The sequence below is a fragment of the Microtus pennsylvanicus genome, chromosome 14 (genome assembly GCF_037038515.1).
Source record: "Microtus pennsylvanicus isolate mMicPen1 chromosome 14, mMicPen1.hap1, whole genome shotgun sequence".
In the NCBI taxonomy this organism is placed as follows: Eukaryota; Metazoa; Chordata; class Mammalia; order Rodentia; family Cricetidae; genus Microtus; species Microtus pennsylvanicus.
In genome coordinates, this window is record NC_134592.1 from 17,603,931 (window position 1) to 17,629,670 (window position 25,740).

Here is a 25,740-nt window from a genome sequence, read left to right on the forward strand (position 1 = left end):
CAAGTGGGTGGACATTCTCCCCAGCATACGTTTGAAGTGCCGCCATTTCAAGAACCTAGATTCTCCCATTCTGGGTCTGAAATATTTCCTGTATTTAGGATGGGGATATGTCTCGGGTTTTGTCTTCTCTCCCTTAGCAAAGAATAAAGCCCCCTCAATTCTTTATAATGACTTAGCCACTCAAAACAGCCTGAATCTGAACAGAATCTCACCAGAAAGGTCCCCATCCTCTCAGCATTCTGAACCACAGCACTTCAGCCAGGGGTGGTAGTAATTACTTTCACCGAGGACTTCCCTGTGCCATTTATGCGCTGCCTTCAGACCCTGCATCACCCTGCAAGATAGCTACTGTTTCCTACTTCAGAGGAAACAACGGAAGCTAAGGAGACTGTGTAACAGGCCCAAGTTTTCCAGCTTAAATATACACAGAGCTATCATCAAACCCAAGGCCGTCTGACAGCAAAGCTCCCTCCGGGACAGCAGGCTGCCTCTGCTGATGACAACCAGTTCTCTCCCCCCCCCCCCCCCCTTCTGATTACTGCCACCTGAGCTCTCCCTGTCATGGCCATAGGTTGACATCTTCGTAATAGGAAGAAGCTTGCTTTCTTCTTAACTCCTGTTTCAATCATTTACCAAGAAGTAGGTTCAAAGCTGACACATACAGATGCATGTTTTCCTGACTGCAGCCCCACTAATAACCATCAGCATTTTGGTAGGGCTTTTTTGTTTTTCAGAACATCCTCTCATTCTGTGAAAAGCTGAATCACATGGGAAATGCCATGTGGCATCGGGCTCATTTTACTGTTGCAAAAAGTGCAGTTCAGAAACACCGAGAGCCTGTGTGATCATCATGACCCAGACCCAAAAAGCTAGAGGGAAGCAGCGTCTGTTGCTGTGAAGATCCACCATGACCACAGCAACTCATATAAAAGAAAACATTTAATTGGCTTGCTGTTTCAGAGGTTTAGTTGATGGTCATGGTGAGAAGGATGGAGACACGCAGGCAGACATGGTGCTGGAAAAGTAACTGAGAGTTCTGCATCTGGATCCAAAGCAGCAGGAAGAGACTCCTCCACCTCGCTTGGGCTTTTGAAACCCCAAAGCCCACCCCCCTTGACACTTCCTACAACAAGGCCACACCTCCTGATCCCTTTCAAGTAGTGCCACTCCCTAACAACCAAACATTCAATTTTATGAGCCTATGGGAGCCATTCTGATTCAGACCAGCACATTCCACTCCCTGGCTCCTATAGGCCTATAGCCTATATCATAAGGCAAAAAAAATACATGAAGTTCAACTTTAAAAGTCCCATAGTCTATTACAGTCCCAACACTGTTTAAAAGTCCAAAATTCAAAGTCTTCTGAGACTCAAAGAACTCTCTTAACTATAACCCCCTGTAAAATCCAAATCAAAAAGCAGATGACATGGTTCCCACATATAATGGCACAGGATATACATCACCAGTCCAGAAGGAAGGAAAGGGAACATACCGAGGAAACACTGAACCAAAGCAAGACTGAAGCCTCTCCTTTCCGCCCCTGCTATGGGTTTCTATCTGCAGACTCTCTTAGATGTAGAATGTTTTGTCTGTTACACACTTTTCCAGGAGCTGAAAAGAGACAAGACTGCTGTGGGAACTCCATGGTTCTGACTCCTGATCCACCACCTCCTGTTTAACCTCTCTGCAGCTGTGGAAGACGGGAAGGGTTTCTAAGAGAAACTTAAAGTTCCAGTTCGAAGCACTGTTTACTCTGAATTCCCTGGAATTACTATTACATATGTATGTGTAGACATTTCCAGCTTATACACCGTGGACTTGGAGAGCCTTCAGATTTCCTCTCCCGAAACTACCTCTTAGCACCCCTAACCAGGAGTGGTTTTCTGCCATCTCATTTCCTGGGAGGTGTTCCTGGCAGCCCGAGTGCCAGGCTGAGAAGTGAGGGAGAAGTGATAAGTGGTTCGTGAGAAGTGCCCAAACAGACAGAGTCCCGGAGGGAGAAAGGGAAGTGATTGAGGGGCGCATCTAGAAAGAAAACACTCAGTTGGAAGTAAAAGCATCTCAATTTTAATGATGCTTAGCTGCATGTGTGCAGTTTTTGAGGACGCAATGGAAGACAGGCTGAGGGATATCCCAAGTGTCGCTGTTCTGCCAATGCAAGTACATGGCCTCGCATCATTGTCAGTGACTATGGTCGCAACTGGGATTTCTGATGTTTTAAGTAGGAAGCCCTTAACTTCCCCCACCTTCCATAGTTGCACCAGCAGGCCAGGGTTAAGCCATCTCTGGGAACTCACCAGACATAGTAACCCAGGCAGTGTTTATAAGGAGCTATGTTTCTGACCCTTGGCGTGGACCTGGAAGTTATAACTCTTCCATCTGCACACACTTTCCACCCTTATGCAGTTCTGTGTAGGAAGATAATCTTTCCTTACATGATCCGGCCAGAGAAGTCACTGAGGTACAGTGGCCTTGCCCAAAGTGATGGTTCATTCGTGACAGACACAGGACAAGAGCCTAGATCGCTGTCTGGGCTCCAGGACCCCAGCTTTTGGGCCCTTCCAAAGCATCGCACTTGGCAGCCAAGCTCATGATCTGAAACTTGGCAAGGTGGAATCCTGCAGTCCCCCCCCCCCACACACACACACCCCATGTAGCCACTGGATGCCCAGGTAGATCCTTCCTTTGCACCATGCAGGCCTCATGTGTTCCAGAATCCATTACATATTGAGACAAAGCCTTCTGAAAGCTTCCCGAATGAGGACCCATTGCAGCAATCAGATCATTAACCCTTTGTGGTTGTTTATATTGAAAACACCACACGAACAGACCAGTGTTAGAATAATTCCGTCCATTTTTTACGGTTGTCCGCTCAGGCTTTTGCATTGTCTTCTGCTAAGGGAGACGTCTTGTCTCCCAGTGTGGAAATAATGAATAGTGCAGCTTCCAGCAAGCCTGTGTGGATGATGTAGTAAGTGCAGGCTGGCAGTCTGCAGTGAGGGAAGTTTCCTCGGCTTCCTGTTTCTCTAACTACATCTCTGGACGCGGAAATTGCAGCCTGTGAACTGTGTTAAGGTTCATAACGAATCTTGTTTGCTGCTTCTGAGCAGCAGCCGCAGCTGTGCACAGGAAGGAAACTGTTCCTTTATTGTAGATTTCAAATGTCTTAACAGAAAAAAAATTCACTCCTAGTGCTCCGGACGCTAGCATGATAGGAAAAAACAATAATAATTTCTACCTACTTCACAGATTGTGTCTTAGACTTGTATGGACTAAAGTCCTTTAACTGCCTCATCCCATTCCGTCGGTGGTGGCTTCCCTGTGGCGGTGCTAGTGAGGGATGCCAAGCCTGATTTGTAGTCAGAACTGGAGAAATGGGGGTCAGAAAGATGGGACAGTGCTGGAATAGAAGCTGGTGGGGTGGCTGTGTAGAGGCAGGCACCAAAATCCTGCTTTGTTTCCCCCAAGTCCCTTCTGGCCAGCCTTGTAAGCTCGGGAAAGCCACAGGACCCTGGTTCTGCTGTGACCGGCTCACTGAAGCACCTCACACCGCCTTTCCTCATGTATTAAGTGGAATATTTTCCATGTAAGGGCTTTCAGATTGGTTTGGAGACACACTCAAATTCATGATGTTCACACTGGGAACCAGCAAACCTCAGGTGCAGCAGCCCTGGGAGCTAGAAGAGTTTTGAGAAATCACAGTTGTCCTAAGGATTTTTAATATCCTTGGTCTGGGTGGGGCCTTGAACATTTTGAAAATGTTCTGGGTAAATTCTCTCATGCCGCAGAGTTCAGAGCTCAGGTGTGGTTGGTAAAGACATCTTGGAAGGTAGGGCATTAGGGGCTGGGTAAATTTATTCCGAAGTGTCACGACATAGAATGCCAGCCACTCTCTCCCTGTCAAGAGGACAAAGATTTACCCTCTCCTCTCTTTTCCCTCCCTCTTTTTCTCCCTTGCTTCTTTTCTCCCTGCCTTCCTCACTCCTTCCTTCCCCTTCTTTCTTGTCTTTCTCTCTGTCTTTCTCTGATGTAAGGTGTGCATGCACGCAGGTGCTCAGACACCACAGCTCATCAGAGGCAGTGTGCAGGAGTCTGTTCTCTCCTTCCATCCTTGGTCCCGGGGATCAAACTCAGAGCATGAGGCTTGAGCAGCAAGTGCTTTACTTGCCGAGCCATTTCACTAGCCTGGTCTTTTCTCATATCTCATATGACATAAGAATAAAAGCAGCAAGGCTCTGTGGGCATCACTGGAGCTGCGTCTGTGAACTCAGTTACACAACACTGAAGCCGAGGGTACAGGATCCCTCCGAGTGTGGAAGGATGTGAGGAGCATCCAGACACACGTAGCTACCCACCCCTGGGCTTCAGCTTTCTCTGCCAGTTTGATCTTGGTCTTTTGGGTGACTGACATTTACAGTGTGTTTTGCAGTGACTCTGGACGTGGGAGCAGCCTCTTAGATAGAACCATCGCTGACAGACGACAGCTTAATACAATCACATTGCCAGACTTCAGCGATCCTGAGACAGGTGAGAACCAAAGGCCAGAGGGGGTGGGATCAAGAGCAGAAGGTGGGAGCCAGTGCCAAGTTGAGCATGTGAGACTGTCAGGCCCCAGGGTAGGGTGGGGGGTAAGAGGGGTGGGGGAAGAGTGTGGGAAGAGGCCTCAGGCAAATAGCTGCACACTAAAGTGAGGCGAACTTCTGCAATCTCATTTTCCAGTCAGGAAAGGAGTATTAGCCCAGATCAACTCTTAAGTCTGTTTCCCCTTGCTCTGAGAACTTAAACTTTGAAACTACAGTTGGGTGGTGTCCGTGCACATCAGTTCTCTCTGCTCTGTCTAATGGAGCCTGGTCAGATGCCTGCATAAACACACAAGCTTCCAGCAGGAGGACCTGTTGGGTAGCAGGGCTTCTGGGCTGCTAATTCTGCTGTCCCCACACGGTGGCCCATAGCACTTACTGCCTCTGAGCAAATGTTCCGACTTGGCTGGTAAAGACCTCTGGGGGTAGTGTGCTCCACGTTCATGTGCCCACAGCTCCCTGGGTGCAGGGAAGTGAGCACACCTCCCTAATCTGCACAGCTGCAAACAGGCAGTCCCAGTAGCAGTCACTGACAATCTGGGGACTCCATAGACCCACAAAACATAATGAAATTCACTCAGTTTTGAGCCTTAGTGGTAATTCTAGAACACCATTAGAGCCTGCTTTTGCCACTTCTCCCCTCAACACCCAACAAGGGACACTGCAACCTTAATCTCTATGTGGATTGCTTCATCTTTTATGGGATAACTTCACAGAAGCCTCAGGGTCTCTTTCCCGTCCATGTGCCACATCCCAGCTCCTGATACCCAGCAATACCAACCCTAAGTGGGTGGAATGAGCCCAAGTGGTACCCACAGAACCCATCTCATATCTTTTGCTGACTCATTCCTGCCAAGGTTCCAGATTCAAAGTCAGCCTAAGAAATTTCATCCGAAGGCCCTGGCCCTGTTGTAATGATTGTTGGGCACAAGGAATGCCACAATTGTGACCTGATAGCACAAGTACTGTTTACCAGCAGCTCCTGGAGTAGCCCACCCCAGGTTGGTCAGCATTTGAGGGTGGACTCAGACTTCAAGGCAAAGCCCTGCCTTGTGGGTACAGTCATCCCTTAAGGCCCTTGTAGAAAGGAAAGGTCAGACTGCCAGCTCTAGTCAAAATGATGAGAGACTGGAACAAGGAGAGAGGAAAGCCAGGGACACTAACTATGGCCATGCTGAAACTCAAGCCGATTCCAGAGAGTGGCTGTGGCTACTGAGGGTTGTCGTCCCCTCGGGCCTCTTCCCTTTCAGCTGGCCTGGATCTTAATTTCTCTTCATGTTCCAAGACTGGAATGCTGTTCATCAGTAGCAGAGAGCCACAGAAAATGAATAAGGCCCTTTTTCTTGCTGTCCTCTGCTCCCGAGAGCATCTTCCTGGGGCTCTCCGGAGTGCCTTCTACAGGTGCCGTGTTGTCCGAGTGGACTATATGGCCCTCGCTAGTGTAATGGCCCGTGATTTCTTCTCCCTTCTCTGCCTTGGTGCCACTCATGTGGCTGATCCCTTATTCCAAGGAAATCCAAGTATTTGGAGTTTGGCTTCTGGTTCCTGTGTGTCCCTACCCAACAGCAGTGGAAACCACTCCTTCCCAGACATAGGCCAGTACTATCTTGTAAATGAACGTAAATAAACCTCCAAGACCCCTCTTGTCTAATTAGCTGTGGGTCAGGGCTGTTTACACATGGCATCATCTAACCAGTAGGCCAGGATCAGAGAGCTAAGAGGCCTTCACAGGGGAAGTCCTGTCATTGAGCATAAAAACACTGAACCGAGAGTGTAGTTTGGAAGGATTAGGAAGGTTCATCTAGAAGGGCTATTTGATTGGCAAAAGCCAATTTTCTTTAGTTTGGTTCCTTGTGAGGCGCCTGGCAGCACAGTTACCTTAGTCATATCCCTTTATGGATGGTCTGTTTACCTCAGCTGCCCATAGACTTTATCGGTTCCTCTCATTGTTATTTATTTCAAGAGAAAACAGGACTTGCAATTCTACTCCAAGTGTGCCATGGAGAGGCTTGGTTTCCATGGCGGTTCCCATGACGTACCTCTGTCACGCTTCCTGACAGCAGCATCTCTCGTAGACATCCGGCTCCCCTTCTGAATACGCATGCACATTATCTCCAGACCTAACAGGAGCAGCCACTGCTGGGTGTGCTCCACAGACCTGGTGTTCCTCTCCTCCCAGTGCCTCCCTAGACGAGGTCCTTGCTCTGTTTCAGAACTCTGAAGTGCTCCATGACCCCGTGTTTGTCACTCTGGATTCTATCTCGGGCATTTTTCTTCCTTTGCCTGAGGTTTTGGCTCATGTGCTGGCAGAGGCTATCTAATTTTGAACCTCCACTACAGCATTGCTTGTTCAGTAAAGAAGGGCTACAGAGAAAAGAAAAATGGAAGGTCAGTGTGGCCTTAGTCTAACCGGAGTGGCTTTAAGATCAGATTTTGTCTGGGGAAACCAAGCTGGCAGGTGGCAGTGTTTTCAGTCCATGCCCAGTGCCTAGTTTTCCAATCCCAGGGCATCTGACTCAAGCAAAATCACACAATGCTGACATCAAAAAGAGGCCTTGGCTAAAGCAATAGCAGTCTTCCATTGTCTTGATCCTGCCACTCTGGGGCACAGAGCAGAAGCCCCCATCATACACAGACTCCCTTGAGAAGCCATAGACCATGTTGGTCTACATTTTGTTTTTCTCTAGAATTTAAATGTACCAGATTACAGATACCAATATAATGAATTCCCACCACTAAGTTATACATGGATCATACATATGAATAAGAACTTTTAAAGTATAAGCCATAAACCATAATTATACATTCTTAGACATTATACAGTGTAGACTCAGTCTTCATAATTCCAGAAGGTTTTGATGAACAGAAATAGGGTTTTTCACGTCTGAAATTATCAGTGTGCAGATCGCCACATACGTAAGCCCTGGCCTAGCCACATCCAGCACAGCAGAGTGAGTTCAGTTTTACTGAGCAGAGAGGTCCTCCAACAGCCCAGTTACAGAGCATGGAGTTCCTTCTGCTGTCCTCTGAATTCTCTTCCCCATTGGTAGCCCCAGCCAGCAAGAAAGGAGGAATCGATGTAGTGGCAGTTTTGAAGCCCTGAGGCATTGTCTTTTCTTTGGAAAAAGTTCTGAACTAAAGAGGGGGAAATATTTTGCTTTCTTTTGCCTTTGAAATAGGATATGGGGCAAGGGGTTTTTTAATCATTTAATCATAGAGTTATCTTTAATCATTGGTAGATATTACCAAACAGCTATCCAAAGCAAAATAGTTTTTAATCTGAAATTCTGATGCATTTTGTTTAGGAAGGTTTCTGGTTGCAGCTGTGGTGATCTTTGTGGCACCCCGTATCACCCCACCCCCGGGCAGGGCTAAGGGCTGCAGTATAAGCTTCCTTTCCTAAGGGCCAATCATTGAACACAAGAGACCACCCAAAAAGCTTAACATCCCATTGTCACCGAGACTGGGACCATGACATGTCATTGCATTAAGCCCACTGCACCTTGGGAAATTTGAGTTTTCAAATGAACATCATATAAGTGCTTCTTAGAAAACCCAATCTGTGGATGGTTAAATGGAGAAGATTGTCATGCGGAAGGTCCTGTACGCTGTAGGTGAAAGACGGGTCATTTTCAGTGGATCACTGCTGAATCTGTGCCCAGGTAAATCGGAGTTATTTTTTGCTCCATGATGTTGCAGAGCAGTTAAATGGCCAGTGGAAAACAGATTTGTTTTCTTCGAAAAGCACTTGTGTCCTGTTCAGGTAGGGGATGACTGTATGACATGACCTCATTTTCTTTGCAGCTTATGTGAGTATATTAAAACCTAGTTTATTTTTTCTTTGTGTTTCTAAAGGTTTCTTTTTTGCTTTCATTTTTTTCTCTTTCACTTTTTAGTGTCAGACTCCTCCTCCTCCTCTTCTCTCTCAAGAACCGAGTCTCCTCTCCACCTGTTTGTGTCTTCTCCTCTTCATTCTCATCCCAAACCTGACATCTTTGTGTGGCTCCCTGCTGCTCATTCATTCAGTGACCCAGGTCCCCACCGGGAACCTTCACCCTGTAAACACGGTTTTTCCTTTCTTCTTAGATGCCCTTCATTTGCCTGGTGTGTTGTTTCCTGATAATCTTCCAACTGATAAGCTGGCTAGGGAACCCTATCAAATGTGCCAGGGAAAGATCTTGCTCATTTGAAAATCCAAAACTGTTGGGGACAGAAGGAAAACTAAGACTGCAGATAGTGAGCACACTCCAACCTCCCCGGAAAAGAAAAGGAGATGGGGTCCCAAGCAAAACAAGTGATGCTTTTCTAGAGTGTCCCTTTGAGTTCCTGGGCCCTTCTGTGCTTTCCTGGAGCAGGCATAAAAGTATGAAAGCAAAGTCAAGGCCTGAGGAGATGGCACTGTTGACAAAGTACTTGAGGCACAAGCAAGAAGACCTAGGTTTGGTTCCCAGCATCCGCCTAGACGCAGGGCACGACACGGTGCATCTGTAATCCCCTTGCTGGAGAGACAGGGACAGGCAGATTGCTGAGGCTCAGTGTATTTGATAAGTTCCAAACCAGCGTGAGAGCATGTCTTAAAAAAAACAAGATAGGCATCTGGAATGATGGCTCTAAGAGTGTGGTACACACCTTTAATTCTTGGGAGGCAGAGGCCGGCAGATCTAGAGGCCAGTCTTGTCTACAGAGCAAGTTCTGGGCCAGCCAGGTCTCCTTAGTGAGACCCTGTCACAAAACAAAAGAAAACCAAGATTATCTCTGCCCCTGACAAACACAAGCACTTACACACACGTGTATCCTCACATACATGTATAGGCACACACACAGAAGAAAAGACAAGCTATACTATTTTGCAAATAATTTAATCCTAAAATATGTCTGCATTTCAGTTTAGAAGTTAAATAATTCCAACTGCATAGAACAGTGAAAGCCATAATCTAAAGATGACATTTGCCTGCCTGTCAACATGGAGCAGAAAGCTGTTAGAGCACTGCTTCCAGAACCTTCTCTGCGGCCAGTGCCAGCAGGTCAGAGAGCACACTTGAGAGACGGTGTTGGAAACTGGCTTTCACTTGTAAAGGAGGAAGGTGCAGGGTCTCTATCATGAAAGAGTGTCGTGAACAGCATCTTTGCCTAATCTTGCTTTTAAGTAATACAGAAATTTTGAAGGTCTACTTTAGGAAGTTCTGGGACTCGTGAGTTTAAAAAAGAAAAGAATCCCCATATTAAAACGAAGCACACTGGTTGGTGAAGTCCTTAAAAGGGACCTAAATCTGGTGCTCACCGGGAGAGCCTGCCCTTGCTCTCCTCACTCATTTATTTCATGTTCACTTTCCTGCCAGCAGAGCCAGCAGATTTAATCTGCGGCTGTGATTTATAAGGCTCATCTTTGTTCCAAATGCTGTTACACGCTGAATAAGAGCCCATAACAGGGCTGCTGCCAGCCAGAGCCACTTTGTCTAGTGTGCTCTTTATTGCCTGGTGCTGTTATATAAGCCTCCATACAGGTCAGAACAAAGGGTCAGCCAGAGTCCCGTTCACACCTCCCTCATCTGCATACGGCAAATCTCAGCTGTGCTTTTATGGCAACCCCAATTCTATGAAGATAAAGGTGATATTTATAAACTGTTATCTTTTTATCTACCCCAGCATCATTTTCTCAATACAGTGCTAGGGGCAATTGCCAACTTTGATTTTTCAAGGAAAAAAAAAATGTTTTTTCTCTTCTGTTGGCTTTTGTTGAGTTTATTGTCCTCAATGAGATCCTGTGGTTCTAGAATAGTGTTGTCTGTTTCCTCTGCCCACTGTTTGCACAACAAACCCACCAACTTCTGCACCCTGCCCGCTTTTATCTTCCTGGGAGCCCTGCGTTGCTTCTGAAGTTCTGGCTCTTCCAGTGCCTTCAAATCAAACTAATTAGCAGAGCGTTGAGCACCCACTGGGCTTTCTGCTGAATGTGACCAGTGCTCTGTGGTTATTCTGAGTGAGGCCATGAACCACTGTCCCTTCTCAGGGAGAGCCTGGCTGGTAACCAGCTGTTACCAGAGTCTTTCTTCCTTGTAGATGCAACTTGTTAATTTAAGAAAGAAAAGCACTGATAAATAGATACTTAGTCTAATTGTAAAGAATCCCAGTTGACTTTCCTAGCAATGAAAACTAGCCCAGCCCTGCACTTTGATGGACGCAGGGTTAATGTGTGGGGAGATCCAAAACCTGCTGATTTCATTGTTTTTCCCTTCCTTTTGGAATTTCCTGCTTTGGAAACAAACACATGGCATGAACTGGTCAGTTTCCATGTGCAGGGCGAACATGTCAGTGTGGAGAGGGACATCTGATTGGCCTTTCTTTAAAACAAAAGTCATTGTTAGTAGAAAAATAGGATCTGATTCTAGCCAGCCAGACTTACAGTTGGAAGGTTATTAGAACCTTCTTTGCTTTCTTAGTTTTAATTTTGAGTTTTCAACTGTTCTGTTTCTTGGTTTTAATTTTTGGTTTGATCTGTTGTCCCAAGGCAACTCTCCAGAAGCACACTTTCATGGTTTTCCCTCCCTCTTTTCAGTTAGTAAGTAGCCTTCCAATCTATTAACCGTGTGAGGGTCTCCAGAGTCACAGCTCCCCACTGTTGAATGTGTGCTGTGGTTTTTGAATGTGGGGAATGTTGGGATGGTGTGATCTCACTGCCACCTGCTTGCCCGCTCTGCCACCTGGGCACACTCCCTGAGACTCCGGGGCATAACCTAGCCAAGGCAGTGCTGCTCTGAGGACTACAGAGGAGTTAGATGAGAAGTACCTCTGGCACAGTGGGGTGGGTATGACTCCCAGCCCTCCACAGTGGATCTGGAGAGATGGCTCCAAAGGCTCTGATGCCCTCTCCTGGCCTCAGTAGTCATAGAAACATGTGTCATCTATCACACACACACACACACACACACACACACACACACACACAGCAATCCAAAATAGCAAACAGGTGTACTTTGGCATTTCCATTACATTAAAGCTCACCACAAAAAGATTTTTACCACCAGGCCCCTTTAACACTAAGCTCTGAGAAAGTTAAAAAAAAAAAATCTGAGTTTTTAAAAACTAGACTAGATTAAAACCTCCAACAGTCTTATTGCTTCATTTGATACGTGTTACATTTATACAAAAGACTTAAATATTTTTCACAAAATACATCCAAGTCTCTGGGAAGAGCCAATTCTGCAGAGGAAGACTCCTCCTCGTCTGTAAAACTGTAAACATAATACTGTAATTATATGCACCTGTGTGATCTGCCAGTGCATGATCCAGAGTTTAAGGCCCATCACGTGCCTGGAGATGTCGCCCTGGAAGTGGAGACTCTCAAAGGAAGGGACTGTCCAGATGTCCAGTCTGGAAGAGACTGGGTGAGCTGAGAGCCAGGCCTCCCTCCATGCAGCCCCGCACTCTGAACCCCAGAGGCCCTGCTCCCAGGGGCTCGAGCAGTTGTTATTGGGGAGAAAAAGTGTATGGAGTTTTATTCTCCTCTCCAAACATGTAATAAAATAAACAAGGCTGCCTGGGGCTCTTGGCTCCGACCTTCCCATGACTGACTGGGAAGGGTGCAGCTCTGTTTGAGAGTAAATCCCTGGAGAGGAGGAGGAGAAACAAAACAACGCGGGAGACAGGGAGAGCGAGCAAGAGAGAAATGGGCTTTTACTTTCCATCCTGACTAGTGATAATGATATACCCTCAGACGTTAATGAATATCACAATCTGAAAGTCAATAGTCCAATGGCATATTTTACCCTCTTGTTTCTTGTTAATAGAGTTCTTGAAAAAATATGTATGAAAACATTAGTGATAACCCCACTACTTTTGAGAAGTTTACCTGATAGAAACAATCTTTTTCAAATACAACTTTTTTTTGCTATTTATTAAGTTAACATAATTAATATTAATATATAGTCAATATTGATTTAACATAATTATCCTTAATTCTGTGGTACCTTTCTCTAAACAAGGCTGAATGGGATTATAAGCAATTGGCAAGTCAGTATAGAAGTGGGTGTCCAGACAGGGCAACACCTAGCCTGGCAGGTGTTCCCCAAGGCGCTACAGTCATGAGTAACCATGCCAGGCTCAGAACAGCCTCCCCAGGCAGAGGGCACTCAGTGGCCTCTGAGGAAACTTCTGCCCGCTGTAGTCCTCTAGAAGGTACTGTCTCCAGCCAGAGCCGCCCATGTGGAACACCCTGACAGCTGGCATCCCCCTGCATGCTTGTGAATGGCTTCCCTTCATGCTTCATGCCCACCAGCCTTGGCTCTACTGCTTCAGCCACGCATGCCCCCTGGAGATGACATAGCCCTGTCTCTCCCTGCCCTGTAGGCTCCTACTCCAAAGCTTTCCCCCCAGAAAGAACTTCTCCTTCTTAGGAGAAGACATTTTGTGTGTTAACGATTGAACCCTGTTAAGTGGCTGGAAAACTGATTCATCTTGGAGCTGTGGGTGTGGCCGTCCTAGTCTGTTCTTCACCCGGGGTAAAATGGAAGTTCTCCTGGGAACGGTGGCCTAGGTTTGTGAGAGGAACCCAGTGGAGGCGGCAGTTGTCCACTGCGCTGCTGTGGCCCTGGCCTTGCAGCAGCACTGATAGACATGTCCCAGAGAGGGGCGATGGTGATGTTCACAGATAAGGAAGATGTATAGTAACCCAGTGGGAGAGTCACTGCCTCAGAAAAGGCAGGCAGGCCAATCTTAAGCCCCAGGGACTATGGGAAGAGAACCAAACGTTTAATGTAAAGCAAATGTACAGATAATAGGCCTGATTTGGTGGGTGAAATGTGTGTGGCCTCCCTCATCTCTTCTTCCTCCAAAAATTGAGAGCTGTGGCTATTCCATGCGAATGTGCTGATGTGGAGGAGGCAGGTGTGGACATGAGGCCACAGCTGCCAGTGGACTGCAGTGTCGGGCAGATGCACTTCCAGGCCTGTCTTAAGAGACAGGCTTTTCTTGTTACAATGAGAATGACTTAAGCAGGCCAACTGGCAGAATGCTCAGTCATTCCGACTGCTGTTAAGAACTCAGGGTCTTTAGGGGTAAACAAAAAAACAGCATCGCTTTCTGCTTTGGTTTAGGGGCACAGCTTCTAGGTGATGGGCACTGGATAAAGTCCTTTGACTGACGGCCCTGACTCGCTAGAGATCAGAGGGAAATGAGCGCTGAGCTCCATCAGCCAGGGATGGCTACACACCAGACACCAGAGTGGCTGGCTTGGGTTCTTTCCAGAAAAGACATGAGGAAGGCAGGTATGGGCTGCAGGAGCAGCAGGCAGAAAGAATGTGAGTGATGAGAGGGGTGTGGCAGCCACATGCTCCATCCCTCTCCCACGTTCATCATATGGCGTAACCCAGTTAATCCTCCAGGGCCAGGGCGCAAAGAGCTGCCCAAATCCTGGCCAGCATGTGTCCTGTGTGTCTACTGCTGTCTCTCTTTTGGTAAAGGATGTTTCCCAGCTCTGGGGTAAGCACTAGGTCACCAGACAGACAAGGTTTCACCTTCTCCATGCTGAGATGACACGAGAGGACAAAGGAATTGCAGAGTTCTTCCATCTACAGCCACTTGTCCCATCTCACAGACAGTCAGCCAAAGAGGGGGGCCCAGATTTGTGAAAAGTGCAGGGTGACCACACCTAAGTAAGCCTCCCAATATCACCTAGCAAAATTGTTGCCTCTAGGGTCCCTTTGAACAATGAACTCTAGTGGCTAAGAAGACCTCGTTTGTAGTTGTCACATTGAAATCAACGCAGGCATCTCTTTCCATAGGTGCAAAGGAGCTTGGCCAAGGCTTCGGCTGAAAAGCCATTGAAGCCAGCCATTGCCAGTGTCCTGATAGGAAAGCTCAGGAAGACTTCAGAGCCTGGGTCTGTCTGAGGTCTCTTCACCCTTGTTCCTGATCTCTATCTCAGGGTGGACCCACAGAACCTAAAGAAACCCTAGGTTAGGAACCAGAACAGTTCTTCAGATGGCACTTAGCCTTTTCATCAGGTGTCCCAGACAGCCTTTCAGGGCAGAGGGTGACAAAATGCATGGGCCAAGGAAACGCAGGTTGCCTCATTTCAAGGCATCTGATCCCTTCGGACCATTTGAGCAGTGAGTTCACAAACCTTGAGCCAGATTTTAGGGCATAGTCTCTCCTGCCTCCATACGTTCCAGTTGAGCTGATCCTGCAGAAGCTTTTTCCAGCCGCCGTGTCCTAAGGGAAGGGAAGCTTTATCTCCTTGGCAGGGCACGGCAGCTGCACACACAGCCCTGCACGCCCTGGGTTCCAGCAGTGATAAGCGCGTCTCAAGTTAGCGTGATAAGTAGATGCGAGCGGCTGGGCATGTTGCCTGGCTCATCTGTTGAACCTGATGATTTGGAAACATCTCTCCAGAGTCTTGGATTTCAAGTTGGAAATATGTCCTTTAGTCTTCCTTCGGATTCCTTTTCCAAGACTCTGCTCCATTTTCCCCTGGGTCACGCACAGTGTGCATTTGCTTTGGTGAGAAAAGAGGAGCTCCTTAAAAACAGTTGGCTGAGCACCAGCATTTCCGACTGTGTGCCCTCATAAGTCACAACACAGACTCCCGCTCACCATTTCAGTTCCACTCAACAATAACATGGCTGCTGTTTGGCTATACTGTTAGCTGTTCCTCCACATTCTAACCCAGTGGAAGACTTACTTATTATGTCATTGCAAGGAACAGTAGATGCTAACTGTTGTGTACTTTGGCCGCTATTGTTTGTTACCTGCTATTAAAAGCCTCTGAATTCCCTAATATCTATAGTTCATCAGAGCAAGGCTTTCTACCCATGTGATACATGTTACAAGGAGTTGACTGAACAGAGATTCCTGATCACCCTCTCTTCAGCGGTTTAGTGGCATTAGAGGGAGAGAGTCACTAAATGATATCAGTCCTTAATTCTGGACCTCTAGAAATGTGACAAATACACTGAAAAAGCCCTTGGAAGCAGAGAAGGTTAGAGCCTTTTACCATTGTTAGGAAGAACGGAGCACACCGATGTGTATCTTCTGCGACCATACCACGTTGAACACACGCAATCTCACCTGAATGTGATAAAGAAATATGCTTGTCCACACTACTCTTATTAATTCTACAAACACCTACCCAGTACCTAGGCTGGGCTGTAATGACTTTGAAAAAGCCTGAACAGAAGACACCTTGCTGTCTTGCAAGCCACACAGTCAAGTAAGGCAGGCCAGTGCGTCTACTCTGAAGCTTGTTGTCTGCAGTGATAACGACACGCGTGTAGAAGTTGAGGACCCCAGACTTCTGTTACTGAGGGACAGTAGGAGGCTGTCTGTAGCCTTCCTGCAGGAGGGGCCCTTATGGGCTGGGGGTGGAGGTTGGGATTAAAATCAGACTGTTTGCATCCTGGTCTTACCACCAACTGCTGTATAGCACTGGGTGGTCACATGACACATCAAGTCTCAATTCTGTCACTTGAAAAGTGCAAAAGGCTATCCACGGAGCCTAAAATGGAACCTGTTCTGTAAAACTGATCACCGCCTCTGCCATCAACGCCATCATCACCACTATCGCCATCATCATGGATTATTATTACACTAAACATTAATAAATTCTGTCATGTTATAGATATTGCAGAGAAAAATAATTTGGGCAGGAGTTTAGTAAGAACCATGTAGTTCCTTTCTTGAGCAAAAGACAAAAAAAAAATCAACATTAGCTCCTCCAAAAGCCACAGATCTTTAGCAAAGGATCCGTAGATTATGGGACAAAGTTTGTACCATTTTTCTATAGTCATAGTGCATTATTATCTTTAAATAATTAAATAAGTGAACATGTTGAGCATGTTTTAGTGCCTAGTGTGCAGCATCAGTAGACAAAGCCCAGTAAATATCTTTGGGGGCTTCATGATTTTCTAGCCTCTGAAGGGGCTCTGAGGACCTCTTCCAGAGACCTCCAAGCCAGTGAGGGACTCTGTCTCAAATCACAAGGTGTCCCCTGGCGTTGCACACTCACTTACACATGTGCATATGCACCAACACACACATGAACATGTACACACACATAAAAGTTACAGCATATTTTGTGTAAAGTAGCGTAGATCCTTGGCTGGGCTTCATGGGTTTCCCCTGTGAAGTATCATCATGTCATCAGTATCCCTACTCTTGGGCAGCAGCTTTCTCTGGAGAACCTTGACGGCTCCTGGGGCTGGTGTCCCTCCAGAACCTTCCAGAGCCTGTCTGGTCAGGGTTTATCCATGGATGGTAGAATGGCTTTCCTTCCATAGATTTTTGGATTCTGTCCACCAAACTCCCATCAAAAATCTGAACGCACTTAGAAGAATCCACCTTTCTACCTCATTGAAGCGGTGAAATAATATGGATGACCAGTTGTTGCTGTGACATCTCCTTTTTGTCTCGTTTTTGGTTTTTGAGATCGTCTTACTACTTAGCCTAGGCTAGACTTAAACTCACAGTACTGTCTCAGCTTCTTGAGTGCTGGGATTAGAGGCATGAAACACCATGCTAGCTTACCGAGCCTCTGGCTTATCCCAAAGCCCAACTGAGATATTTTTTATATTCACAATTTTGTATTACCCAGTATATGGTGAACTTGATTGTTTTCTATCTTGAGCATTTATTTTTACATGGTTTTTCACTGTTGTAAATGTTGAATTCATAGTTGTTACCACTAACAATGTTGTGATATTTGTCTCCATGCTAAACTTCCTGATAAGTGATAAATTAATAATGTTGTGTATATATTTATATATACTATATATATATGAATGGTTCTAAATTGAAATAACAGAACCTTCCTCTCAGTTCTGAGCCATGCCCCTATGACTGAGTGTTGGGAAGATGTGGGGCACAAGCTCCTGTTAAGGCTGTGGGCTCTAGTCATCAGGCCCCCATTCCATATTTGATTAATGCACCATAACTATGCCTTTGCCTGGTACATGTGCCCAGTGCCCTTTCAGGAAAGCAGGTTTTAGGAAATAGGTATGTGTTCGAAGCCCGAGCATCCAGGCCATCCTCCTCTACTCCGGTGTCAGCCTTAACAACAGGCAATGCTGTGTATAAAGCAAGCGTGTACCCTCTCGGTGTTTAGTCAAGTCATAGAGTTTGATTCTCCATCCATGGTGTTGCCCATGTCTTGAAGGAAGTTGGGTTGTCTTGAGAATGGCCAGCCGTCTACTCCAGATCCTATACCAGGAAAGAAGCATGGCCTTTCCCTGCTGCTGGTTAGGCCCTAAGAACAGGGTGCTTTGTATGGTGCCGTTGTACTCCATCCCTGATGCTGTTTGTTAATCTTGGGTCCCTGTTGTGTGTCAAGCTGCACTCCCCTCCTGCCCCAGCACTCACATGCCCGACTGAGCTCCTGGAGAGTGCTTAGCATAGCATGTGCCCTGTGTGTGGACTAAAGGGTCAGCTAGACAGAGGGGGAAACTAAGGTACTAGGCCATCATGGTTGCCTCCCCATTTCTTTAAGAACAGTAACTTGCATCCTGGGGAAAGGGTGTGTGTATGTCCAAACTCATGTCTGTGTTTGGGAGGGGGTCATTGGTTAGATATATAGTTTGTGGTCCCCCACTTTAACACCTAACATAGTCTTGAAACCTCCCACAGGCTCTGTCCATGCCACATCCGTAGCCGCCTCAAGAGTGGAGCAAGCACTGTCAGAAGTGGCCTCATCTCTGCAGAGCAGTGCCCCCAAGCAGGGCCCGCTGCATCCCTGGATGACGTTGGCACAGATCTGGCTCCATGCAGGTACTGCTCTTACTTAGCCCTTGGCCCCACGGGCCTCTTCATTTACCCATCCTTTCTCACAACCTGCTGCTGATCCTAAGACTGTTGGATTCTGCAGGCGCAGTCAACTGTTTAGCCCAGAACCCCCCAGCCTTTAGGAGAACTTAAAGCTTTTGTGACCAAGCACCAAACTGATATTGTATCTGTACAGGGGCCATGAGCTGCCATGCATCTCCTCATCCTTCCTCAGTGACTACAGTTGATACAGTAGAAAATTGGACTGAGGACCCCTGAGGAATTTGCAGGTTGGGGTTTGTTGCACTATAGAAGGGCCAGTATTTTGCACCTCATGCTGTCTTTATAGGTGACAGAGAAGAATCCAGCCCTGCCCTACCTCTCCGCCTCTGTTTGCATGGAGGATTAGGATAGCACCCATCTCCAAGGGTCAAGGAACACAATGCTTTAGCACATCTCACCGTCCACTCTCTGAGTCTCCAGCAGTGGCATAGGAAGTGTTGGTGGCACAGATGCCTCTAAAGAAGCCAGGGCAGGGCAATATGTTTGGTGTCCCCATTTCCCTCCAAAGACAGGCCTGGGAGCCTGCAGAGAGTAGGAACAGTAGCAGCAGCCCCTATTCTGGAAACTGCCCCCCGAGGAAGTATAATCCCTTATGCCCTGGTTTCAGATGGCAGTAGCTGGCTGCACAAGGCTACCCCCAGCGAGCTCCCAAGAAAGTGATGACTGTCAGTGTATATGCATATTTCTATTTCTGCAGAAAGTAACCTTTCTCTCAAGTTTTACCTCTTTATCTGAATGACCCTGGTGGACCCTTCTTGGGCTCATCACCGCCAGGGAATGTGCTCAGAGTCCAAGTCTCGCTAGGAAGGGTGCTCATTACCACGAGTTGTCCTTCTACTAATGCCATCATTCTCTGGGCCGGTTGTGTGTCCTGCCTTGTGTGTCCCCATTAGCAGATGTGCGTGTGTGCAAGCATAGCTGATTCACCTGGCTTGCCAGCCCCGGGGCCAGCCCATCTGCATTGTCTGTGTCAGCATCCTTAATTGACCCATAACAACTGCTGTAAATTAGCAAATTATATTCTTCTAAGTACAGAAGAAGGCTGATTCATGCATGTGTGTGATTGCTCCTTGTCCTCCACCCACTCCCCAAAGAGGTCAAGACAGGCTGCCTCTGAGAGCCAGGACCCAGCAGGGGGGGCCACTTCCCAGCTTTTTCCAGAACAGCCGGTCACTGCACAGGAGTCTGATACTATCTTGCTCAGCCATTGATATGGACAGTGGCCTCAGAAGATAGAGAGGGGACAGAGTGTTGTTTAATGACCAGACCAGGAAGCCTGGCTGGACATGCAGGGCTGGCACAGGTCAGAGCTGTCTTTTCCATGGACTTGAAGTCTAGTTTTTGAAAGAGCACATTGGCTTGCATGGGAATCTCTTTTGCCCACTGAACCATCTCACCAGGCCCTTTTTAGAAAACTTAAAACTGGGCACTACAAAATGTCAGAAAATTTGACCTAGACAGTCCTGACATCCCATCCCACCTCACTGCACCCCTGCCCCCACTCAGTTGTCCAGGGCTGTTGCCCCTGTTTGCATGGCCCTCCATGACTCTTGGGAAGGAAATGTTATAGCTCTTTCTAGAGTAGTGGCGACCTCAACGACAGATTGAGCAATGTTTCAGTTTTGTTGCTGTGGCTCAGAGTAATGCCCTCGTTACTAGCTAATGGGTGTGACTTTAGCATTTTGCAGGTTACTGGGATGGAACTATGGAAAGCAGATGCTAATCTTGCCTCCCAGCCTCTGGGCAGATGTGCGTGTGTGTACATACAGTGAGCATAGTGTGTCATGTGGGTGGATGAGGGCATTTGTGCACTGTCAGCTCTTTCCGTGTTTGCACACCCCTTAAAGGAGTGGCAGTAGAAGGAAATGGGCGGCCCCTGAACTGCAGGGTTCACCCGTGTGCCTTGTGCTTGACTGCTCCGAGAAGTAAGGTGAATCGCCTCCCTCTGACAGTTTCTGGAGACCAGGTGACATCAGGGCTTTGTGTCCATCACCAAGCCTAACAGCTGTAGATCCCGTACAGTCTGCAGGTTTAGAGAACCAAGTAGGGCCTGCCTTCCAAAGCTGCACTGTTTCTGTGGTGTTCGTGGGCCTGTACTTAACTGTCCAGTTTTCCTGGTGGGACCTTGTGACGGGAGCCTGTGGTGGAGGTTGCCTGGGTTTGAGTCTCTCAGGAGAGCAAGGTTTCTCTGAGACAGTGTCAGGTTTTAGCCATGCGTATTAGGGTTTCTGGGCCGTATTTCTGACTGCAAGAAACTGTGAGCATGACATAAGAGCCCCAGGAACAGGCAGCTGGAGCGTGCAGTGAGGGATGCTTGATTATAGAGGGCCCTTCTCTTCCTGGGCGGTAGGCGCTCCCTCCCCTCACCACCTCCTCATTGTCTTGGAAGCCCTGACTGCAGGACTGCAAACTTCCAACACAGCCTGGGCTGTGCATGAGTGTTCTTTGGTTGTTTCGACCAATGACATGAATCTAAGTAATTTCAGGCAACACACTTACATAGTGCACACTGAACAGGTGGGAAAGATGTAAGGTGGGAAGGCTCCTCTTGTCCCTGTGCCTGTGTCACCTGCTACAGACACTGGTGCTACTTCTGGGACCTGCTTTGTCCCTGTTGCCCTCTCCCAATGTCCTCTTTTGATATCTAGGAGGTCATTGTGTGTCAGCCCATGTAGTGCTGACTTACACTTCTTACCGCTGCATGCTATAGTTCCACGGTAGGGAGGATCATGATGTCAGCGGGACACTGGATTAGCGTCATCATCATTTCTCATACTTACCATTGCAGACAGTATTTCAGTATTCTGATATGTGTTGTTCTGTGTCTCTAAGGCCAACTCCAAAGAGTGGATCTGATAGGTCAAATGGTGTACACTCTTTAATTTGGATAAGTGTAGTCCTCCCACAGAGCAGTACCAATTTCTATTCCAATCAACAGCATGTGACTGCATTTTCTTATCTCCTTGCCAAAACCATGCATTTTCAAAACCCCGAATCTTTGCCAGTTGGATGCATGAAAGGTGGTGTTTTCGTTGGCTGCTTATGGCTTTTGCCCACTTATCTTCTTAGATATCAAGCATCTCCTTTTCACTCATAAACCACTTATTCTGTGTTGAGGAAATTCACTTGTGTCCCGTGTGTGTGTGTGTGTGTGTGTGTGTGTGTGTGTGTGTGTGTGTGCGCGCGCGCGCGCAATGGTGCACATATGTGCATGCACATAGAAGCTAGAGGACAACCATGGCCATCATTCCACATATAGTGTCTACCTTTATGTTTATTTGTTTGTTTGTTGGGAGGCAGGGTCCCTCACAAGCCTGAGTTAGGCTAACTGGCCAAGAAATTCCAGAAACCCCCCTTTCTCTGCCGCCCAGTGCAGTGATGCTACCAGCATGCAATCATGTTTGGCTTTTTCATGTGAGTTCTGAGGATTAAACTCTGGTACTCAGGCTTACAAGACAAACACTTGGCCATTTGAGCCATCTCCCCAGTCCTTCTGTTTTCTTTGCATTTGCCCCCACCCCCGGGGATTACACTTAATCATCTTTGCTTGCAGCCTGTGAGCTCCCCATGATACTTAGAAAGCAGCTTCCTAGCTTTTGCTTTTTTCCTGAAAGTGCCAAGAATCTTATGACATCATTAGTACCCAGTCTCCCACAGAGAAGGGACCTTGCAGCAGGGGAGCCCCACTAGAGAGTTGTGAGCATGGGCAGAAGCCGGGAGAGCTAGAGTAAGTGGTGACACTGCAGGGTGGCCCTCAGCACGGACCCGCTGGAGCTGAGCGAGCCCTTCTCTCCCAAACTCAGCAGGCCTCACTGTCTGTGGACAGTCAGACAATTCAGAGCCCAGCCAGACCCCTTCCAAGCCAGGCAGCTTCTGGGTACCCACAGTGGGATGGCAGCTAAAAATGCCTCTGCGGTAGGTGGTTAATTTCTGCTTGTTACTCACTAATAATTATAGCTTTTACTTTGGCACCTCTCACAGCCGAAACCAGCAGCTATTCTTAGATGTGCAAGATCAGATTTTCTGATTTCTGCTGGGGATTTGAAGCTGCGATACTGTCATAATTTCCTTAGCCTGACCCCTTCCCCTCCTCAGCTTCTCTCAGCCACCATGAGGTTGCATCAGCAGAATCTAGAGGCAACTGTGGTTCGTCCACCATGAGGAAATGAAGATGTCCTAGACACGTGGTAAATGGGCCATTACACAAAGGTGTCTTGGACACAGAGCTCTGGGGATCAGCCCTGCCCCATCAGCCTCTTCTCCATCTGTGGGGATTTGGGTTAATAGTCTTTACCTTCCGTGTAACCGGCACTTAGGAAGCACAAAGTATAGCTCGGATACTGTGCCAAGTGCCCTGTGTTGTGACTTGTCTCGCCCTGGTCATAACTGAGGCAGAGTTGCCAGGTCGCTCGTCTCAGGTTGCAAGGCTCACATGTTGGGAGGCCTAAATTCAGAACCAAGTGTGCAGCCCACAGCCCTGCTCAGACCTTCAGTGGTTCCATGCAACGCTGTCAGTGTCTGGTTGTGTGCCAGGCTCTGCAGTGCAGTGGTCATGGAGACAGACACTCAGTCCCTGCCTAGGAAGGGCCTGCAGATGCAGAGCAGCAGCTACAGAAGCCAGCGGCTTCCATGTGCCAAGTGCCAAGAACAAACAGTGCAGCTCCTGTGACCCCTGGGAACGAGAGGTCTTGCCGAAGCCAGAAGCAGGAAGCAATAGAGTGCATTCGAGCTGACCAGAGGTTTGGTTAGCACTGGTCAGGAACAATGGAGAGAGGTGCAGCACCACCCTGCATGGCTCAGCCCGAGAGTGCTGCCACAGCACGGGCTCTGAGAGACACTTCGAGAGCCAAAGGCTTTGGCATGAAACTTAAAGAAAATGCAGTTATGGGACCCACAGGGAGGCAGCGAGGCCTGTGGCCAGGGTCGGGCCATGCACATTAGGCTGTTCCCAGTAGCCACATTAGATCTTCGAACTCCAGCCTGGGAGCCCTGAAGAGCTCGAAGATCTGAATGGGGTTCTAAAAGCTCCCTCTAAGTAAGTGTGGAGGGGACAGAAGACAGCAAGGGTGGGAGCCAAGGACGGAAGCTCAGAGTATAGGATTGGTATTTATCTCATGGCTGAAACAAAATTACTGACAAAAGCAAATTCAGGCCTGTCACAATCAACCTGCTGATTTAGTGAGACCCTAAAACAAAAGGAAGGGAAGGACTGGGCATGTCGCTCCATGAGAGCGTGTTTACATGTTTGATCCCTGCACACATGATTCTGACTCCTGCCTCTTGCTCGTGGGAGGACACAGGCAAATTATTTCTCATCCCATTGAACAGATGAAGAAGTTGGAACAGTCACACGAGATCACACAGGGACATGCTCAACATGCAGCAAACACTAATCACTATTGCAGTCCAAGTGTGTGTACGTCTGTGTGTGGGGAGGGCTGTGCCTGTGTGTGCTATGTGTGTGCATGTGTGTGCTGGTGGGTGGAGACCAGAGGAGGCTTCTGGGTGTCTTTCCTGCAGCTGTCTACCCTGCTTTCTTGATACAACCTCACCGAACCTAAAATCCACATTTTCTGTTAGGCTGGCAAGCTAGCAAGTCCCAGCGGCCTTCTTATCTCTAATCCACCCCACAGCTGGGGCTTGGACGTGCACAGCCATACCTGGCTTTTTACATGGGCCCTGAGGATCTGAACTGGGGTCATGCTTGTGCAGTAAGTTGACCCACTGAATCAGTTCCCAGGCCAGGAAGAACTCTTCCGAAGGAGGCTGTGTGGCACAATAAAGACAAATTATCCCGTGGACCTGCAGGGAGGGGGGTGCTGGCAGCCCAGACAAGATCGGCGTTAGTGGAGTGTTGGACTGCAGATTATTGCCAGGGTGCAGATGGGATGGTGGGAAGAGAGGCAGAGAGACTGCAGCTGCCTTGCGATAAGAATCCCTACAGTCAGCACAGGGGAGCTGGAGAGGCATGTGGGATGAGAAGACCGGGGTGTACAAAATGGCGGGCACAGATGCTAATGACAATTCGGATAACCCAATAAAGACCTTCAGCATCCCAAAGATGGGAGTTGTGTGGAGGTACAAATTTCTTAGACAGTGAGAGAGTTGGGTGGGAGGCTCAGACCCAGCCCAGGGTTCAGAGTGGGTGACAAGAACATAACTTTGTCGGTGTGGTGGCAGGAAGAGGCTCTGCCTTGCAGCCTTCTGGCTCCTCACACTGATGAGTCAAGGTCTCCAAAGGAGTGACTCCACTTGGGAAAGCTCCTGAGTCAGAGGAGCTGGGTCATGGCCTGAAAGGGTGAAGTGTCTCATGGTGCGGTGAAGAGTGTGCCTCTCTCTCTCACTGAACCCTGGGAAAGGAATCACTCTTGGCAGACTGGCACAGCAGGCAGAGGCTCAGAGACAAATGGAAGCTGTGTGGCTAAGGACCTGGCAAAGACAGTGGCTATGCTATCCATGAGGGCAGGGCCTGGGCTACGCTCAGCTGGGGGACTGCAGACCCATCATTGGGATCTGTCTCGGAAATATTCAGGGAGAGGCAATACTACAACAGAACTTCTACCTCCACTCCCTGCCGGCCCCTCCCTAGACAGAGCAAAACACTGGCGAAATGAGGTCTGACCATGATGGGGACTCCTGGGCCCTGATGGCTTGGAAGGGTAACATGAAACCCACTTGAATTCTGAATGAAAGAGAAAGTTCCGGAGAACACACAGGCATGCTCTCAGCACCTTTGCATGCCAGGCTAGCACATCCCTTGCCCTCTGTGGTGTCCTTCTTCAGGGAGTTTGGGATAAAATAAAGTTTGGAGGGATCATAGATTCTATAGCCAACTCTGTCTGCCTGTTGACTTGTCCCAAGTGACAGGGAATAGCCAGTGCTATACTCTCAAGGCTGCCTGCCACTCACAGGTGACTTGAAAGATAGATATCCTGCCAGCTCCTAATCCAAGTTCAGCTCTCATAGATGTCTCTAATAGACTTCTTCTTTGAGTTTTATAAACAATACCCCTTCCGCATGTACCAAGCCCCCAGAAGGCCCTTTGTCGTGCTTTGAGCCTCAGAAGAGCAAGCTCTGCGGGGCAGAGCCACTTCCCTGCGTGGGGCTGTATGCCTCTGGCCCACTCGTCCTTGCGTTCATCTCTGCCCTTTCTCTGTGACGAGCAGAGCCAAGGCAGCTTCTGTGTTATGCTGAAGGGCCCTGGGACAACTGTCCTTAGAGGTTGGGGCAGAGCCCAGGAGGACCTCACTGCCATCGGTTTGGTAGTGGCATATGTGTGCCCTTCAAGGACCAAAGCGCAAGTGACCTGGGCATAAAAGACTATTGGCCTGTAGCCATGTCCAGTGGG

General features: G+C 48.0%; 1 protein-coding gene across 12 annotated transcripts in view; it reads left to right on the forward strand.

Moving 5' to 3' along the window:
• Ttc7b (tetratricopeptide repeat domain 7B) overlaps positions 1–25,740 on the forward strand; it is a 224,393-nt gene that overhangs the window by 168,803 nt on the left and 29,850 nt on the right. For 3 of the 12 annotated variants that reach the window (XM_075947231.1, XM_075947228.1, XM_075947240.1), the window contains 4 exons: positions 4,418–4,527; positions 8,477–8,638; positions 11,089–11,139; positions 18,195–18,335. In XM_075947231.1, the coding sequence (XP_075803346.1) occupies positions 4,418–4,527; positions 8,477–8,638; positions 11,089–11,139; positions 18,195–18,335 (464 nt within the window). The remainder of the gene's footprint in view (positions 1–4,417; positions 4,528–8,476; positions 8,639–11,088; positions 11,140–18,194; positions 18,336–25,740) is intronic. The other 9 variants (XM_075947227.1, XM_075947229.1, XM_075947233.1 and 6 more) reach the window with 6 other exon arrangements.